The 21,328-nt window shown below is 35.4% G+C and overlaps 1 protein-coding gene across 2 annotated transcripts in view; it reads right to left on the reverse strand.

Moving 5' to 3' along the window:
- PDCD10 (programmed cell death 10) overlaps positions 1–21,328 on the reverse strand; it is a 60,360-nt gene that overhangs the window by 5,052 nt on the left and 33,980 nt on the right. For both annotated transcript variants that reach the window (XM_023737876.1, XM_004383436.2), the window contains exons 3-7: positions 14,045–14,098; positions 8,524–8,641; positions 7,055–7,181; positions 1,029–1,107; positions 623–705 (exon numbers count right to left, since the gene is read on the reverse strand). In XM_023737876.1, the coding sequence (XP_023593644.1) occupies positions 623–705; positions 1,029–1,107; positions 7,055–7,181; positions 8,524–8,641; positions 14,045–14,098 (461 nt within the window). The remainder of the gene's footprint in view (positions 1–622; positions 706–1,028; positions 1,108–7,054; positions 7,182–8,523; positions 8,642–14,044; positions 14,099–21,328) is intronic.

The following is a 21,328-nucleotide window of genomic DNA, read 5'->3' on the forward strand; positions in this document are numbered from 1 at the left end:
GTGACACTGGTTACATTTTTCACAATGTATGAACATTCTCATTATTTCTGTTCTGGTTGTCCCATTTCCATTAACCTAGTTTCCCTGCACCCCTTATCTTTTCGTCTTTGCATTAATCATTGATGGTTTGGTCAGATACAGATGACTTTTTAAAGGAGCACAGTACTCCCAGGTAATATTCTTTAGTTTGTAAGCCAATCTGTTACTTAGCTAAAAGGTGACCTCAGAGGCTAGTTTCGTTTCAAGATTTAAAGATCTCAAGGCAATAATCTCAGGGAGTCCTCTAGTCTCAGCTGGTCCAGTCAGTCTCAATTTTTTAAGAATTTGAGGTTCTTTTCACATTTTTTCTCCCATTCTGTCCGGGTCCATCTATTGTGGCCCTGATCATCCACAGGGTTTTTAATGGCTGATTTTTTGGAAGTAGATCACCAGGACTTTCTTCCAAGGTGCCTCTGGGTGGACTTGAACAGTCAACCTTTTGGTTAGCAGGAGAAAGCTTAACCATTTGTACCACCCAGAGACCCTAATAATATAATAATTTATTTATATAGTTTTAATGTCATATAAAACCACATAACTTATTCCATTTTAAAAGAAGAGCAAGATAAATGACAGTACTTACTTGCCATCTTTAAAATAGGTTTTCAGAGTATCACTGAAACTTTTGGAGTACTTTACAAATTCTTTCTTTTGGTGTTCAAGTGCCTACACACATCAAAACAAATAGTAATAAAATATCACTAAATAAAATAACACAAAAGCCAAAATCAAACACAGAAGATTACATAGAATACAGAATGGACTTTATATTATAGATAAGCATTTTTAGGATTATTTATTTAAACACATGTAATAAACAGCATATTTAATTCAAGGGCAAACCCAATTTCATTCAAGGGCTAACCCATTTAATTCAAAGTACAAAACTACTTCAGTGATCAAACCCTCTTAGTATTTAATTCAATAAAACAACGGAGTGCAAACCAACACCTAGGTTGGCAATTAGAAAGGCTTCTGCTTAAACTCACCCTGCGATTCTGGTATTGGTATTTCTTGAAGACATTATTCACTGTATCAAGAAGTTCTTTTATTGCACTAGCTATATCCCTGTTGGGAAATAAAAAAAGAATTTTTTTTCAAAATTAGCTACATTTGAAAGTTTGTGTGTGTGTGTACATATTTAAGAATTACTAATGACAGTATACTACTAATTACCATAGGTATGCTGTGCCAAGGGCAAACATTTGGCTAGATGGCTGGAGTGGGGGTTTCAGCCTGTACCCTTCTGTGATTCTAACTTCTCTTGCACTGCTGGCCAAACACTGCCAACTAACACCAATTTTCACAAATCAGTAACATTTTATTCAGTATTACTTACTCAAATTTATAACAAGGGAAGCATAGCTCTGCCTTTGTTTTTTCCAGTTCCGATTTTTCCTTTCTCTGGCTAACACAGCTGAACTCAAGCAGCTATATTCTCTTTTGATATTTAATGAAAAATCTTATGAAATTTTGCATGCAACACATTTCTTATTTACTAACACTTCAAGTTTCATACCTAACAGTTGTGATGTTCAAAATATTTCCTCCTCAAACATCGCTCTCCTCTCTTAGACACAGCTCTCTTCTCTTTAGACACACTTCCCTTCAATCTAGTCAGTGAGTATCCTCCTCTTTCAAACCTTTGCTGTCACTATTTCCTTTGGAAAATATATTTAAATTGCTGGGAGAGACAATATCAGAATATTCTTCTACCTTAACCTTTCCAGCAATCATCCTTTGACTATATATGCATCAACACCTCCTCTCCTTTCTAAAGAGAGAAAAAGAAAAAACATATAATTTTCATGAGTCGACTTTTCTTCCTATCCAAGAGCTTTTCTTGTCTTTTATATCTATGCCCTTTTCAATTTCCACATCCTAACTTCACAGCAATTTTTTTTCCTGTCAAACTGAACTTTATGTAATTCTGCATTCTCGAATAGCCTCACATTTTCTAAGGCAAGTCTCCTCCTTTCCACATCCATTTTCTTAGCTGTCAACTGCTACAAACCATTTTCTGCTCAAATATAATGCAAGTATAAAAACCCAAGCCATCCCAAACATAACCTTTTACTACTGACTTTAGTGCAAATGTCAGATTTCAGTTATTTCATATCTAAAACATTGCAACTTTACCATTAGGGGAGGAAAAAAAAAAAAGCTCAGTTTCCAGATTTATGTGCATGTGTAAATAAGCATATGGAAATTCTAAGAATTACAGATGGAAGGATTTTGGTATATAAAAAAAGCATTTTAGCCTATTCTGAAATAGCAGGGGTATTTTTATTCAATATTTCAATGAGTGTATATTTATTAGCTACTGCATGTCAAATACTGGTCTTAAACTAGTAAAGAATGTCTGCCTTGAGGATTATACTCTTTTAATAACCATCTACATGGGATCAAAGTGACAACAGCAACTCTAAAGATTAGATAGAAACGTTTGCGGCAGTGAGTTTATGTTAATGGAAGAGGAACAACTCAGAAAAGGAGGGTGAGAATGATTGCACAACTGGAAGAATGTAATCAAGCTCACTGAATTGTACATGTGGAAACAGCTGAATTAGTGTAAGTTTTGCAGTGCACATTTTCAACACCACCAAAACAAAATTTTTTACAAAGTGTTTAATGAAAAAAAATCTGCATTAAGCTGAAACATGAAAATATTACTCAAGCAGGACAATAAGTTTTACATAAAAATGACATCCGTCCACTCATATTTTTGCTTCTAGTTTAGTAACAGAAGTTTTAAGTTATATAACTGTTCCTTTCGCTCACGGTTTCAAGCAAGTTGAATCCTTCTGTATTGCTGTGATGGGCATAAATCCATCACTGGTTAAAAAAATGATGTCATATTAAATTCTATTAGCTGAGAAAAAACTACAATTTCAACAACAACAAAAAAGTCAAATCTCTGAGTATTCAAGGTTCTTCTAAACCCACAACAAGGGCTATTTAAAATGGAATATAATGCAGCAAATTACACAGTGATCAGGCAATTAGTTGTTTATACACAGCTCACTTTGCAATATACTTTAATATTCTGCTAAAAAAGGGACTATGAAAATGCGCTCTCAGGGCTAGTCGACAAGATGAGCACATGGTCCAAGTACAATATTAAAGGCAGGATTCCATACATCAGAAGAGCAGTTCTCAAACTGGCTGCTCCATCACTCACCTAGCGCGCAAAACAAAAAGGGGGGGTGGATGCTTGCTGGGTCCTACCCAAGACTTACTAATGAACCCTTTGGGAATCCGTCTGTACCTTAAAATAAAAAAAAAGGTTCTGCTGATGAGCCAGGTTTGGCAATAACTGTTTGGGAACATGGAGCTAAAGTTAGATCCATCACTGTCCACAGAGCTTTATGAAGAACTCTATCACTCAAGGCTGTATAACCCTAGGCCTAGCCTTCTGTTTGACATGAGGCGAAAGACTGTTAATGACCTATCAAGTTGTTGAAAAATTTTCTCTAAAAGCAATCTGTAACAATTTATATGTCAACTAGTATATTATCCACATGTACCCAGAACAGCATTTCATTTATAACAGCAAGGTTTCCAGTAGAACAGCTAAGTTATATTAGTAGCCACCTGAGAGCTTATTCCCTACAAGAGAAAAATACCAGCATAAAAAAATACTTCAGACAATTAAACAGGTAAAATATCTGTGGAAAACTTGGTAAAATACCTATAATGTAACTATGCACAGTCTGGAGTAGATGGGTTCTGCGATAAGGGACACATAGTGTGCGTATAGTGGAAGGGAATTTAACAGTTTGCAGCTGTTTGGTGGGGCAACTTTTGGGAAACAGATACACTGAAAGAAAGAAGCATAACGGACATTAGATGAAATGTAAACATACGTCTTACAAAAAAACTGCAAGGAACAGCTTCTAATTGTGCCACCCAAATACATGTTTATACACCGTAAAGCAAGACAATTCTTGTGCTTTATGTTTAGTTTGGTCTAGACTGGACCTCTGGAAAAGCTGTTCTGAAGCCATCATGAAAACTTCTGACTTGAGACAAACTCTGGTGAGTTTTAGCCTAAGAATATACAAAGGCAGATTACAGAGAGTAAATGGACAATAAATGCATGGCTTCCTGGTCTATTAAATCATGAGTCTCCACTGTTCATCCACTAATTGGGATGTATCAGACTTAAAAAAGAAAAAACAGCTATGAATTAGTTTTATAAAATATTTACATAAACTCAAATATAATCAAATAGAAATATTCATTAATCAAAAGAATATTTAAAATATTTGTTTGCTGGATCATTTTTCCTAATCAACTCCATAGAAAGAAGGGAGGAAAAAAAAACCACCTTATTTCACAATGCTGGTATGTGCCATGAGTGTATGCCTCCTATGCTACGTCCTGTGCTAGGCACTTTATGTACATCACTTCTTCCAATTCTCACAACTATTACCCTCATTTTCAGAGGTACAAACTAGAATCACAGAAGCTAAGCAACTTATCCAAGATCACACAGATAAATGTTGGATTGGAGATTCAAACTTAGGTCTGCTAATACATTTAAAGATACTTGAACATATGTTAAACATCAGGAATCTTTTTTCTACTTTAACATAATCTATAGCATCATGTACAGTACTTGGTATAGTAGGTATCTGATACATGTTTATTGAAAAATATTGCTAAAATAAAGAGAAGGGTATAACTACTTTAAAAATGAGAAAGTAAAATATTTTAAAGAAAAATAGTAATTGTACAGTACGTTGAGCCTCAAGGATAAACCATTTTCCATTCTGATGCAATTTAAAATTGTATTCACTAATTTGTCAAACAATTATCAGTGGTAACAACATCTATCAAAATATATCAATATGTATCACAGTGATAAAAATAATTATACCTTAAACATTTACGCTAATTTATACAAGGTTGAATTTTACTTTCAAAAATACATAATCAACAAACTTTCCATGGCAAATTAACCCTCCAAAATAGTTAAGAAACAAATTTTCATTGCCATTACTCTTTAGTTACTGTGTTGAGTACAATCCAGAAAATAGAACTGAAATATTACTATTGCCCCATGAATGAGAGACAAAACCCTAATTCAGCTTCTGTCAATGACTCTGGACAAGACACAGGCTCTTCACCTCAACTTCCTTATAACTGAAATGTGGCTGTAATAAAATGGTTTTCAAACAGCATCTCCTTAGAGCCACAAAGGTTTTAGCAGAGATCCCCGGTGGCTCTCTAAGGGGAAGAGAAAGAATCAAAAGTATGCAGGATGAGGGCTCCAGGCCTGCCAATTCTACCCCAGCCTCAAACACAACAGTCGTCTCTTTTACATACTGGCATTCAATACAAGATGTCCTTTATCACGCTTATTTCAAACAGCAGAAAATTTTTTTTTTTCCGATCACCAGATTAAATCAACATTATGAGTCTATGACTGGGAAGCAGCAGAGAAGACTTCGGAGTCAGACTGCCTGGATTCAAACCCCAGCTCTACCACTTACTAGCTCCATTGACCTTGGGAAAGTTACTTAATTTCCTGTGCCTCAACTTCCTTACCTGTTCAGAGTTGTTGTGAGGATGAAGTTAATATATGTGAAGTGCTTAAAACAGTACTTAACATATAGTAAATTCTATACAAGTGATTGCTATTAAGATGACACTGATTCCATAAACCTCTACTTCAATGATCTAAAGCAAAATTTACTGACAATATTCTTTTCAATATTAAATCTTCATAGGGATGTAGCATAGCTCATCAACAAATATATGATTATCAAAGCAAATTAAAACTTATTAAATTATTTGAAAACTCCAGAAATAAGCTGTCTAAACAGTTAAGTTTGAGGTCACTGACAATTTATCCTTTTCTGGGCCCAACATGCTTACTTTAACCACAGCAGACTAAAAAATAAAAATGCATAAACAGTTGACTGTTTCTCTCCATTCATATATTAAAAATAGTTAAAGGAAGTTGGAACTTTCCTATGAAGGTGAAATATAAAACCCTTGTGAGATATGTTGGCTACTAAAAAGCCTTTTTCTTACTGGTTGGTAGCTGGGTTGGGTACCTATTACTTTCTAAAATGGGACATACCTCTCCCTCTATATACCACTTAAAATAGGTGTCCAAATAAGCTAAAGTAACATTTCTCAATGTGGACTACAAAGAATATTATTTCTGAGAGATGAATATTAACATTTATTCCACACGAGCTTCCTTAGGTACTTTAAAACATCACATATGACGCAGCCTCCTCTAGAAAAAGACTTGAGCTAAATCTTTCCTTTCTAGCAATTTCTACTTATGATTGCACAACAAGGCTGCATTGCTAGTGCCACTATGATTATTCCCAGTTTTGTTTTCTACTCATTGACACTGGAGAACATGGTCAGACTCTAGTTTAAAAATACTCATCTAGAAATTACAGTTAACATTTTCCCTTTGCTCCTCTACCCTCTCACACCTGACTACATCCCAGAAGAGACTGACCCTGGGTTGACAACCACTGCTCTAGAATGATCCTTCTGGCTGATCCTCACCAGCCAGCCTCCCAACACCATGCATATTCTCAGTCTTATTTAACCTGTATCCCAAAGGCAAGGACTTGGAGGCTCACAGTATGGTCAATACTAGAAAATGCTTTTCATGCCTTAGAGTACATTATTTAGCATAGTGACTTTTGCCATTCTGAAATAAAAATAATTTTGGTTTCCTGTCTTACAGATATCTATGATTTATCTAACTCTTTATGTATTCCTTTTAATCTGACATTTGCATCTTTGCATTACTTATAATACATAATACATAATTACATTCTGGTTTATGCATGTTTCATCTATTGTTGATGTTACTGTACTCTGAGGCCAAATGTCACAGCTTAGAATACTAAAAATGTACTATTTAAAAATTTCAAATTAGCTTAATATTAATATTATAGAAAAATAAAAACATCTAGAATGAGTGGTTCCTCTGAAATACTTTCAAGAGAAGAAAAACCAAAATTAAAACATAACTTACTTGATTGTCTGCAAAAACCGGACTCTGTCATTGATCTCATCTGGGATCTTACTGAGAATTTGTTTAAGTGCTCGTGCCTTTTCATTTAGGTCCTGGAACTCTGGCTCTGGTCGTTCAATCATATATTCTGATAAAATAAATACATTAACAAAAAACAATGCAACTCCCTGCCAACTTCAAGCTTAAGAATTCTCAATGTTAGTCACAGAATGAGGGAAAAGAAAAAGAAAGACCAGATAATTAGGAAAGACAATGTTGCAAGGCAGAATTCGTTAGAGTTCAACTTAGTTCAGTAATAATGTTAGGGCTTCCTCCCAGTAGGATATCAGAAAATAAAAGACTAAACATTTTCAATTCTGGGTAAATGGAAATTCTACTTTAAAAAAGGGGCAGGGGCTTAACCAAACTCACTAGCCCTCTGAAGCTACATTTTATAAGGAACCCTTAAATGAAGTGATAATACTCATAATGAATGCAAAGGTAGTATCACTAAGTGGAGAGATGAGTTTAATGATTTAAAACCCCTATGTTGAACATTCAGTGGCTCATTACTGATGTAAACCCCCAAATTCAACCAACTAGAATCTTCAGCACATTCCTGCTATCTCACTTAAAAACAAAAATAACCACCACCATGAATCCAACACAAGGGCTGGGATCACAAACAGTGACTTTGGACAAAAGGTTCAATCTTCAGTTGCACCAGGCAGAGGCAAAACAAGTTCCCTACCGGATTCACTGTAGACTTAGGATTGTAACTCATCAATTCACTGATATATTCTTGCCTAACAGGCTGCAAATGCTCAAGTCTAGAATAATGATGAGGACTTTCTTATAAATGTTAAAGATTCTGCTTCATTACAGTTACAGAATCAGTTAAAATATCTACTTTTTTTTCCTCCCTTAATAAAATTAAGAAAAATTATCCTACTATATTTTCCTAAATTTGTAGGAGAATGGCTACTGAACTTACATGCAATTCATTTCTAATTATTAGAAAAAAGCAAAAAATGGGAAAAAAGGAGTGTTATTATATTGCTCTCCCAAATCTGTGCTTGAAAAAAAAGTATCATGCTACGCTAAAGTAAAAAACAAAACAAAGTAACTCATGTCTTTCACACTGAAGTTTACTAACAGCAACACAAAATAAATTCACCATTTTATAGAGTTTATCTTTTAGTCAAATATTAATAGGGAAAAAATAAAGCATGAAGCATAAACACCACAAGTAATGAAATCTGACAAATATTAAACAAAAAGCAAGAACTACTTTACTATTTTACATAGGTTTGTTTTCACCATTCCAAAAAATGAGAAGAATGAACGAGAAGGACGAGGAGCATGGGAAAGAGGGTGGGAGGGAGGAAAGGAGGAGGAAAGGAAAACAGGGAAAGAAAGAAAAAAAGATCCTTTTGTCAAATAACCATTCAGAGGAAAGTGCTTTTTAACAATCTTAAGATATCTGATACCTTCTACATCATCAGCTGCCATACGAAGAAGGGATTCTGTGAAGTTAACTTCTACACTTTTTTTCTCTAAAATTTTCATAATGATGTCTTGTGTGAGACCTGGATTTTCTTTTTCAGCCTATAAGAAGGAGAAAGCTAGTTTTGAAAAACAGAAACTAAATGAGGATTTTAAAGCCAAAAACTCAATTGTATGAGAATCTGTTGAGAACTTCTTAGACTGACCAACTTATAAATAAGGGTAGAAATCTTTGTAAATCATATGCCATGCTGTCATTCATTTATATTTTGTTATAGCCTGGGCATCAGCTACTTTCTGCTACAGCCATCATTCCATTTTCCATCTGAACATAAAGTACTTTACATTTCCTACTTCTCCTTTACTCTCTTGCAACTGAATAACACAGATAGGAATAAAGGTTGTATTTTTTTGTTATCCATCAGTTACTCTTTTCATTATTTTAAATACATTGAACATTTTAGAATCTTCTTTCTTAGGTAGTAATTGAGGGACCAGCAATGACTGATCTCTCCAGTATTTTGCAGATCATTTGCATTTAAACTAGGAGAATGCCAGGAAAAAACAAAAAAGCAAAGTTTCTTTTGCTGAAGAAGCTTACAGTCCCTTAACTACCTTCCCACACAATGATTTTCATTTCCTTTTTTATTTTTTGTAGTAAGAATATTCCCTTCACTAGTTTTCAGAACATCATTAATCCCTTAACTACATCCTGAGTTTGTTTCACTAATGAGTTTGCACTGATTCTATGTTAGACTCCCTAGGGCACTAAAGCCTTCCAGTCATTCCAAGACTGAGCACAAAGAGCTCTGAGTTTACCAAAGTTAATTACCAGATATTTGTTTTCCCCAGTAATTCTGTTCCATTTTATTTTTTTAAAATTTTCTAATCATTCTCCAAGTTTGTTTCTTTTATGATGCCTGTCAATTTTAATCATTATGCTGATGGCTTCCTTTATTTTTACCCTGATATTAAATAGCAAATAGAAACACAATTTATTATCTTAATCAGATAGTGATCTATTTGCTTCCTTATGTGTCAAGCACAACTTAACCTCTGCCTCTTCAATTCCACTCTGATATCACTGCAGATACAGCTTTATTCTGTTCCTACTGCTCTTTCCATTATAACATCTTGTTTCGCATTAGATTTCATGTATCAAAAAATGAAAGGTTGTGGAATGAAATGGGAGAAGAAAATTTACACATTTATCTCAATTCTGGGATCATTTTAACTGCTGTCAAATGTTATTCAGGGAAATCATTTTGATAGATGATTAATAACAATAAGTGTGTCCTGCAGAATTCTGCTTCTTTTACAACCTGTTTTGATCTTTGTTTCCATGGATACATTTAAGAGAGAATATAAAAAAAGATTGTCTTTAAAAGAAAAGTTGTATAAATACGGCTTAAGGCAGTGTCGACAGTATTAATTTGGTGAACTGCTGCAAAATTACATACAGTGTGCTACTTAAATAATCCAGTATTTGGTAACACAGTGATTTCTTTTCCTTCTCTAAGTAACACTGAATCTACCTACATAATGAATTACCTTGTGGGGGGTAGAGGGGAGGAAGCATTCTCTAAGTGTTTTCAGGGAATAACAGAAAAAGAAAACAAAAAACTTTCTGATTAAGCTATAATTAGGTACGGAAAGAATTAAATGCTGGAAGCTTAAGAAGAAAGTTTTCAATACCAAGTTGGTCTGAAGCTCAAAAATGCCAAAGCTGGAGCACTACAGAAGTCTCACAGATGTTACACTAAAGGCACAGTACCCTTAATGCCAAAAGAAATACCTAACAGTGCTATTTATTAAGTTAGGCAGGCCCAAACAACTTAGCAAGTACTTATGTCCTAACAACTTAGTAACCTTAAAAAAATAATAAACATAAATTGAAATAAAAAATATTTTATTTCATTCTTAACCATAATTACTTATTAATGGAATGTGTGTGAGTGTTAGAAGCCCTGGTGGTGCAGTGGTTAAGAGCTTGGCTGCTAACCAAAAAGGTCAGCAGTTGGAATTCACCAGCTGCTCCTTGGAAACCCTATGGGGCAGTTCTACTCTGTTCTGTAGGGTCACTTTGAGTCGGAACTGACTCGACTGCAATGGATTTGTTTTGTTTTGGTTTTTTTTTGGTGTGACTGTTGAGCATTGCACAAGTTCTCGAACACTGGAAATCAGATTACACATTTTTATGCAAATAACACACACATTATACATTTTTTTTTGCCAACCACGCAACTCCCTCATACATTCTTTTTCTAGGCTCATTATACGCTTTATATGTGTGGACACATTATTTACATAGATGCGTTATTTGTGAAAAATACGGTGGCTCCAGCCACCTTCATTTCCTGTTGCACGTTGATTTTCATGTGGTACTTGCTTTTTTATCACAGCAACTACCAAAAGTCCAGCTTCACAAAGATATGACACCATCAAAAGGAATGTAGCCCAATCTAATGTTGAAACTACAAACTACCTGAAGCTAGCGGTTTTACTCAGCATCCAACAGATGTTGAGTATCACTGTTTCCTTCAAGAATTTAAAAGTCTATGCACCCCTGGCGGCACAGTGGTTAAACCACTCGGCTGCTAACTGAAAGGTCGGCGGTTCGAACTCACTAGCTGCTCCGCAGGAGAGAAACGTGGCAGTCTGCTCCAGTGAAGATTTACAGCCTTGGAAACTCTATGGGCAGTTCTACTCTGTCCTACAGGGTAGCTATGAGTCAGAATTGACTCAGCAGTGGGTTTGGTTTTTGGCTTTATGCACCCCTGTAAATTTGGTGTGGGTCCCCAGGGTACCTTGTTACATAGTGTGGGAACAGCAGTCTCAGTATCTTCCAGATAAAGTCCTGGTAAAGTTACTTACTTTTAATTTTAAAAGCCTTAAATTTACCCAATGCCTCTGACTACCAAAACAAAGAGGTCTGCCCTTAACGCACAGACTCAGCTATCAACACCTCCAGGTTTCTCCCCAGAATACAGCTTTGAGCTCTGTGGGCATCCAATCTTTATGAAGAAGCCAGCTGTGAGACCAAATACCCCACAGGCAGTTAACAAGCACTACTGTGAATCAGGATTCTCAACCTAGGAGACAGGATGACCTATTAGAATCTCTCAGGGGAATGGGTTACAAGGGATCAGGTAGAAAATACATCTAGTTTAACAGGTAATATTCAATAGTATTACTTTATCTTGGTAAAAACTAATTTAATACTTTTCTTTTTCTCCGAATAGCAAAGACAGCAAAGCTTGAAAAAATCACCATTGTTGTGGGCCAAGAACAGGAAATATGGATATAAAAGATTTTCTGGTCCAGTGAGGTTTTTTAAAAATCTCTTCCAAGAAAGTTACGGTTTAAAAAACATTAAAAACTTCAACTTTTTAACACATGCCCTCTTTTAACATCATGTGAGATTTCAACATAAATTAAATATGGTAGTTAAAAATCTAGTAATGTAATAGTGATTAATTCATTTTCTTCTAAATTAACTTCCGCTTCCCCCAGTTAAAAACTAGTGCTGAGGACAATAAAATTTTATTCATGAATCAAACCAGATCTATCATAGCCACATATTTTAAACACATTGTTTGCTTTTTAATTGTACTTGAATTTTAAATCATCAGTCTATACATACGGATATTAAAGAAAAAGCCTCAAGAAATTCATTATTTTATGAATATCACTGAGGATACCACCTACTTCTTCAAACAAGGTCCTCTTTATGAGGATCCACAGGAGAAATTTCTCTCTGTTCTCAGTATCAGAAAAAGACGAAAAACTGATTTTTGGCTTATTGATACTATATTGTGTAACAGATCAGGTTTCTGTCTTTTCTTTGGCCATCAAGATGCTTTAGATAGTCACTATCATGCCTCCACAATGACCAACACGCCATTCAAAAACCATACTAATACTCAAAAAAGAAAACAAACAAAAAATATCATTATCATGTCGCTTTGTTAATTTTCTTTATTAACCCAATATATTGGCAAGATGTTATTTTAATGATGCTAGTATATATGTACATACACGCTGCACTTCATAGAGTTGTAAACATATCAAAATAGCTCTAATTCAACATATGTAATGTACATTTTTGTGGTAAAATGCTAAGAAAGATGTCAAGTGGTATTAAGTTAGAGTGCTATCAAAAAAGTAATCTCATGAGCTATAAAAAGAAATCAAGCTAGATGGATCTGTAGTTTCAACTCAAATAAAACTTGACTATAATTTTATTCTAGATAAAACATTAAAATCTCCCTGAAATACAGGAAAAACTTTTAGCTATTGATGGAAACACAAACACAAATAAATAAAAATTAAAAGTTTGGAAACATATATTCTTAGATGCTTGGGGGGAGACAGTTCTATACTAAAGAATGTACTCAACATGTAAAAGAGCCTCTAGAGTACAGCTATCCAACAGAAATACAATGTGAACAACAAATAAGAGCCACCTCTGTAACAAAATTTAAATTTTATACTGATTACCTTAAAAAAGTAAAAAGAAACAGGGAAGTTATTTTAATAATATATCAAAAATATTGTCATTTCAACATGTAATCAATTTAGGATAACTATGACCGAGATAGTTTATATTCCTTCTTTTTTGCACTAAGACTTTGAAATCTTTTGTGTATTTCATATGTAGCATATGTCTCAACTAGCCATATGTTACGTGATCAATAGCAAACATGTGGCTAGTGGTTACTGACTGAACAGCTCAGGTTTACAGACAATGAAAAAATTCATTTTGAGTGATTTAACTGTACATTCTCTCAAAGTACCCTTAATCCATCATACAGAAAACCAAAACCCCGTTGCCATAGAGTCGATTCCGACTCATAGCAACTCTACAGGACAGAGCAGAACTACCCTATAGGGTTTCCAAGGAGCAGCTGGTGGATTCAAACTGCAATCCATCATACACAGAGGACTTACTTTTCCACTCGAAAATATTCTTTTTATACTTTTGCTCCGAAATTAAACGACATAAAGAATATCTTTTTGAATTATAATTTTACAAATAAATTTTTAATAATTCAATAATACACTCTAAAGCTAACGAGAGAACACTATGAGGAAGTCAGTTTCAAAAGCATCCAATCACAAAAAGATGAATGCTAAGGAAACAGCATTTGCTCCAGTTCACCTTTTGGAAGTGTTTTAAGCTTTACAGAATAGACTAAAACAGGCATCCCCACTGCCATCGAGTTGACTCTGACTCACTGCGACCCTACAGGACAGAGTAAACTGCCCCATGGGGTTTCCAAGGCCGTAAATCTTTATGGAAGCAGACTACCACATCTTTTTCCCACAGAGCGGCTGGTAGGTTTGAACCGCTGACCTTTTGGTTAGCAGCTGCACACTTTAGCCACTGTGCCATGGCTGAAAAGATTTTCCACTAAAAGGAGATAAACTGACAATTATCACATGGCATTCAGATTTATACATAACATACATTTTAATCATCAAAATAAATTATTCGCTTCTCACCTTAATGAAAGCCGCTCTCAGTGTCTGAGCTGCAGACAGATTTACTCGTTCTAGCTGCAATATAAATTTAAAATCATTATTAATATCAATTTTGGGGAGTAAAGCACATTTCTGATACTGCATTCTGTAGTAATCACACTGAAATATCCATCATTCAATTAATAAAAATACTTATTAATGACTCTAAACCACCATAATTCTTCAAACAGGCTAGCTAAAATTTTCATTAAGGACCATGAAAAATTAAGTTAATGTATTGGTGCTTTATTCCTTAAAAAAAAAAAAAAAGACATATTTTACCTTAAAACTAGGGTTTTATTTTATTTAAGATAAGCACAGAATGTAAAGTAACACTATCACACAAAAAAACCAGTTCCTATAGAAAGAATAAACATATTTACTTGAACTATTGAAAACAGAGAGCATTCAAGGTTAAACTCTCAATGCTTTATTATCACAATAATAGTTTTGCTAAGCAAATACATGGCAAGTGTGTGTGTGTGTGTACAGTATTAATGAACATTTATTTTTTTAGATTCTTTCTCCTTCTACTTATCACCTTTCTCCTTTTAATTTGCTTTTGAATTTCTCAGCCAGGAATTAAACTGAGATTAGTCTATGTTTATTCATTAGCAAATAGCTATGATAAAAAGTTTGATATTCAAACTGAAGACTAGATCATCTATGGATTTCAGACATTCTTATACCTGTTCTCTATATTTTCAGGATTAAGAATTGGTTACCTAAAATAGTGAATCAAATGTTCAACCCAAAGGCTCTTAATTTTTGTATCTAATGTGAGGTTTATAATTTCAAAAGATAAATGTTCTTATTATACACTTTGTATAATTCATTTTTCAGCAAGCCAAAGAAGGCATACAATTTCATAAAAAGAACCCTATTTGCAGAAGAGCTAACAGCCAAGCTTAAAATATCCACTAGCTTTGGTAAGATCAGATTTCTTAAGTCTCTAAGGACTGGACTAGTTAACTCAATTGTACATATTTTTTATTTGGGACAATATTAAAATGTTGGAAAACAATGTAACCTTTATAGATTTTTATGCAAGTGGAATATTTCTACAAAACCTTATGAACATATATTATACTATGCAATAAATATTCCTTTCAATTCCTTGAGGCAATGAAAGTACAAGTTTTGCTTTATACATGGCACTAATATATACACATCTAGGGAAACTCCAACAACTTTAAATCAATTTATTTTCTAAACAAGACATTCAGAATTGCCAACAATCTTACTTCCCTAAGAGTTATTCACCTTAAACATAAGGCAAAGGCAACAAAATCTGCCAAGATAAATAATTTATCTCCAAAAAAAACAAGTCAATTTAACTTGTTTAATTATAGTGAATACTACACAAGATTTTTTTTTTTTTTTAAAAAAAAGCACTACAACAGCTGACAAGTTCTTGTTGTGCAAGAGGAGGCAAGGGTAGACAGACAGGATAAACGTTTCCACCCTGATATGAACTCATTTCCTTATTTGGGTTTACACCACACTCTGACCTCTTGCAGCAAGTAAAAGGTCTGAGTCAGACATGTGCATTATTGACTTATTCTCCACTGCCCTGCCTGGTATGTTTTAAGAAAGGGTCAAGCAGGTAAAAGAGGCTAAGAGAAGTCAGTGAAGAACTAATAAAATTATCCAAGACAGACATCAATATCTCTAGATTAAGTGTACATATGTATACCTTAGAAAAGAAAGGGAAAGTCACAGGAAGTTAAAACATACTACACCAAATCTGTGAGCTACGAAGCATCTCACTAGAACTCTGGTGGGAGTCATTTTGAGATACATTATATATATATACATCTTTCAATAAATCCAGTAAGCTTTCTTATTCATTATGGTATCAACACTGCTCAGTGCAATGTCAGGAACACAAATACATATTTTTTAAATCAAACTTTATCTTTGATTAACAAATCTCTCTAAATCCTTCTTGAATCTATAGTTTTAGCCTGTACTCCTTAAGTAGCAAGATATGTTTCTTCTCTCTCATATTAAAAAGTACTTCTTTCTTATGTCTCTGGCCTGCGATACAATATCTAATAACAGCTACTATTACTAAGCAGCTAACCAAATGGTCGGCAGTTTGAATCCACCAGTCGCTCCCTGGAAACGCTATGGGGTAGCTCTACTCTGTACTGTAGGGTCTCTATGAGTTGGAATCGACTTGACAGCAACAGATTTGGCTTGTTGGTATTTACTAAGTACCTACTATGGATCAGACACTATATAGAGCATCTCTAACCCTCACAATAAATCAGTAGCTAATTATCATCATCTTCATTTTACTGAGGAAGAAACTCAAGTTACATAAACTTGCCTGATGTTATATAGCTAGTCAGTACAGAGCCAGGATTCATACCAGATCTGTCTGGCTCCGAAACCAGTGCACAAGCCACCAATGATACCCTGCTTCCCTGTACTCACCCTGTACTCGCCCTTTCCAGACTGGACTTTACCCTGTTCATTGAAACTCTTCAACTACTTAAGAACAAATAAATTCTTGAGTTTCTATCATGCGCAAGGAAGTCAATGTGACAGAAAAAATTAGAATATAGTCCTAGACTCCAAGAAGTTCAATCTAAGTAAGCAGCTATTGGGTGGGTTCACTGCCAGCTGAATTAGGAAGGAAAGTCTTTAGAAAGACAGGATTTGAACTTAAAGAGTGTAGCCTCTTAAAATGGTTTCCCTTGGTAGTTCTCCCAATTAGAGTTTGAGGGTTGGTAACACCTGGGACAGTAATGATTTTATGTAAGTTTGGAACAGGGAAGGATTTTCATTTTGTTTGAAATACTTTTACTAATGATGCCCAGCACTTTAGTGAGCTTTTGGGATAACAGTCTTTTGCTAGGGTACGGTTAAAGAACTAATGCAACAATTTATTAGCAGCAGCTGATAGCTCATGTACCGTATTTTGGGTCCAACTGGGGAGGAAGGAACATATGATTATACCTTGCATTGACGGATACTCGGGGGGAGTACTGTTAGGACCTCAGCCATATATATATATGACTTCCACGTTACCAGTAAAAGAGTGAGGAAAAAAAGAGAATCAGAGTGAGAGAAAAGGGTATGTAAAATTTCATCTACTTAAAAAAGAAGGAAAAGTGCCTGCTAAAGCACACTGGGAAGGAACTGAAGGATGGAGGGAGCCTAACATTTAGGTCTCACTCCCACCCCACAGTCTGCCTACTCTCAGTTTTGTGAACTCCTCCTGTCACTTATTCTTGATAGCTTTTGAGAGTATTTACTATCAACTTCAGCAAGGATGGCGAGACTTCATCTCACATACTTTGGACAGGTTATCAGGAGGGATCAGTCCCTGGAGAAGGACATCACGCTTGGTAGAGGGTCAGCAAAAAAAAGGAAGACCCTCAACAAGATGGACTGACACAGGGGCTTCAACAATGGGCTCAAGTACAACGATTCCGAGAATGGCGCAGGACCGGGCAGTATTTTGTTCTGTTGTACGTGGGGTCGCTATGAGATGGAACCGACTTGGTGGCACCTAACAACAACAATTATCAACTTCAAACTTACACACTCTGGGCAGAGCCAACATGGTACTACAGACAGAAGCACCACACTGTCCCTCCATGGCAAAGACCCAAAAAACTAAGTAAAACAGAGACAAACATCAATCCAGGAACTCTAAGCATCAAATGAAGAGAGAAAGAACTCAACCAAGCACTGAATGGAATAAGAAACTGACAGAGAACAGAGAGTGAGGAGAGATACGAGCGGAAGTCCCTTATCAGTGAACACAGCATGGATTTGCCATCTTGGACTCCTGTCAGAGATAGGCGGACAGGGAGTACGGGAAAGCAGCTTCACGGAGCTCCCAGCAGAACACAAAGCACCTGCTGGACCTGCCCTGCTGCACCATAGCTGAGTGACTGGCCCTGCCCACTGGACAAGGAGCTGAAAAGTATGGTGCCCACAGACGAGCAAACAAAGAATGCACAGCCCGTGTGCTCAGACATAACCAAATAAAACAAAAAAGCAGGACGAAACAAACAAGTCTACAATTAATAAACAAAGAAAATAACCACTGAATGTCCTGAAGACAGCAGACAATGTCAAAATATATTAAAAAAAAAACAGGACAGGACAGGATGGTTTCAGTAAGCGTCCAAAATAAAACACCAGATGACTTTCCAGCAGAAGAAAAGGCACTACAACTACCTGATAGGGAATTCAAACCTCCAATATTCAGAGCTATTGAAGAGCTAAAGAAAAAGCAGACAAAAAAGATGAAAAAATAGACAAAGTCAAGGAAAAGGCAGACAAATACATGGAAAATACAGACAAAAAAATGGAAGAAGTCAGGAAAACTATACAGGAACAAAATGTTAAAATAAATTCACAACTAGAAATCATACAAAAACAATCAGAAATCCAAAAGATAAACAACAAGATTTCAGAAATGAACAATGTCATAGAAGGGCTGAGGAGCAGGTTTGAAGCAAAGCAAAACGGGAGATAAATACTTGGATACCACTTTGAGGAAAAATCAGAAAAAAGAATGAAGAAAAATGAAGACACCCTTAGAATTACGTGGGATACAATCTAAAGCAAAAACTTGCGAGTGATCAGAGTTCCAGAACAAGGGGAGAAAATGGAAAACACAGGGAGGATGACTGAAGAATTGCTGACAGAAAACTTCCCGAATATCATGAAAGATGAAAAGCTGACCATCCAAGAAGTTCAACGAACCCCATATAGGATAGACTCCAAAAGAAAATCACCAACACATATCATAATCACACTCGATAAAACCAAAGACAAAGAAAGAATCCCAAGAGCAGCTCAAGAAAAATGAAAAGTCACATACAGAAGGGAAACAGTAAGACTAAGCTCTGATTACTCGGCAGAAACCACGCAGGCAAGAAGGCAATAGGATGACATATATAAAACTTTGAAAGAAAAAAAAATTGCCAACCAAGAATAATATACCCTGCCAAACTCGTTCAAATATGATGGTGAAATTGGGACATTTCCAGATTAAACAGAAATCAAGGGAATATGCGAAAACCAAACCAAACTTACAAGAATTATTAAAGGGAGTCCTTTGATTTGAGAACAAACAACATCAGATCACAGCCTGAATCTAGGACACAAGATAGTACCAGCCAGATACCAACCTAGGAAATGAACTCTCAAGGACTATCCAAAACCAAAAGAACTACAACAGGGAACCAGAGAGGTTAATCTGTAAATGACAACATCAGAACAATCGAAGAGGGAGGAAAACGGTGTAGGTACAGAACCTTCTAATGGAGAGGAAGGCAAAGCGATACCAAGTAATAACAGACTGGTTCAAACCTAGGAAGAGAAAGGTACATTTCAAGGTAACCACAAAGAAAGTTAACAAACCTATTCATCAAAATAAAGAGGAAAAACATAAAGTCTCAATAAAAACAAAATCTACAAAAACGAAATGAAAAAAAAACCCAACAAACAAAAGGAATTCAGCACAGAAGAGTAAGAGGAACAAAGAAAACATCTGCACCACAAAAAAAACTTACACACTTTGGATCATTTATAAAAACACTGCAAAAGCTTACACATAATAATAACTCCATAGGGAGCCTATTTATTATATTGATCCCACCATAAGTTTCAGTTCATTGCTATATTTTATTTTCTAGACATCAAGCAAGTTTCCTAAATCCATAAATTTAAAAAAAAAATTCATTTAGCCCTTTGGTTGCTCAAGTTTTAAAGCGTCTTGCATAAAATCTTATGAAAGCTATTTTTTTTTCCCATTTTACAAAGGTCAAAATAATTAGGTTAACTGGTTCTGAACTGACTACAAATCTATTGCATTCCTCAAAATCTGGAATGATTCTTCCATGTTGACACCTCCTTTTTTCTCACAAAAATTATTAACCCTATTCTTTGAAAAGAATTAAACTGGGCCAAGTCACATGAATGAAAACTCCAGATATACTGCTTGGGATTCAAATGACAATGATAATGCGTCAAATAAAAAAATAAACATGTCAGAAAAACATGACTAAATGGAATTAAGAGGCCACCTATTAGCTTTTGCACTGCCACAGAGAAAGCAAATGCCATCAGTTGTGTGCTACACATACCAAGTTCATTACATGTTTCTAAAAGAATCAGTTTCTGGGGTTGCCAAGCTATCTGGCAAAAAAGGTAAGCAGAGCCACCTAATTAGTATAAAAATATTCAATTAAAACATTGCCTACAAGTATACAAAACTCTAGGGTATGACTTCATGTATTTGAAAGACTGTGTAATAATAATTTTCTAGGTTTTTTTAACTGCCATCAGATTGGCTCCCGACCCATGACAACCCCATTAATAACAGAATGAAAGGCTGCCTGATACTGTGCCATTCCCAAGACTGGCTGTAGACTGGGCTGTTGTGATTCATAGGGTTTTTACTGACTCAAGCAGATCGCCAGGCCTTTCATACTAGTTTGTTTCAGTCTGGAAGCTCCACCTGGTCAGCAACATAGCCAACACATAAGCCTTTGGTGACAGATGGGTGGTGGCTGCACTTGAGGTACATTGGCCAGGAATCAAACTTTGGTCTCCTGCATGAAAGTCGAGAATTCTACCACTAATATGACACTCATACAGCACTTACTACATGTGTGGCGCTAGTCTAAGCACTTTAAAATATATTAACTCATTTATTTCACAGAGTTGTTCTGAGAATCTTAACTCTATTATAGTATTGTTTATACCCATTTCACACATAGGAAAAATGAGATACGATTATATATCCTACTAAGTGGTACCTAAAAAACCAAAACCAAACCCGCTGCCACTGGGTCAATTCCGACTCATAGTGACCCTATAGGATAGAGTAGAACTGCTCTATAGGGTTTCCAAGGGGCAGCTGGTGCATTCAAACTGTCAACCTTTTGGTAAGTGGCACAGCAGAATTCAAATCCAAAATGTTAACCATAATCACTTCTGGATCATGAGATTCCAGGTGAAATCCATGCCTTCATGTGGAGAAGTTAAGTTTACTATGCTCAAAGTTTGGAGTTTAAATATTTTTTTCAACCAAAAAAATTAAATAAGTAAAAAATGAGGAAGGGAATAAGTAAAGTGGGGGTGTTTCCAGGTTTCATTTGTTTATTGGGAAAAATTAAGGGTTGGACACAAAACCCAATAGATAAGCTAGATAACTGGGATCTTCTAAAAATCAAACACCTATGCTCTTCAAAAGACTTCACCAAAAGAGTCAAAAGAGAACCTATAGACTGG

This window comes from Trichechus manatus, unplaced genomic scaffold (assembly GCF_000243295.1).
Source record: "Trichechus manatus latirostris isolate Lorelei unplaced genomic scaffold, TriManLat1.0 scaffold00110, whole genome shotgun sequence".
Taxonomy (NCBI): domain Eukaryota; kingdom Metazoa; phylum Chordata; class Mammalia; order Sirenia; family Trichechidae; genus Trichechus; species Trichechus manatus.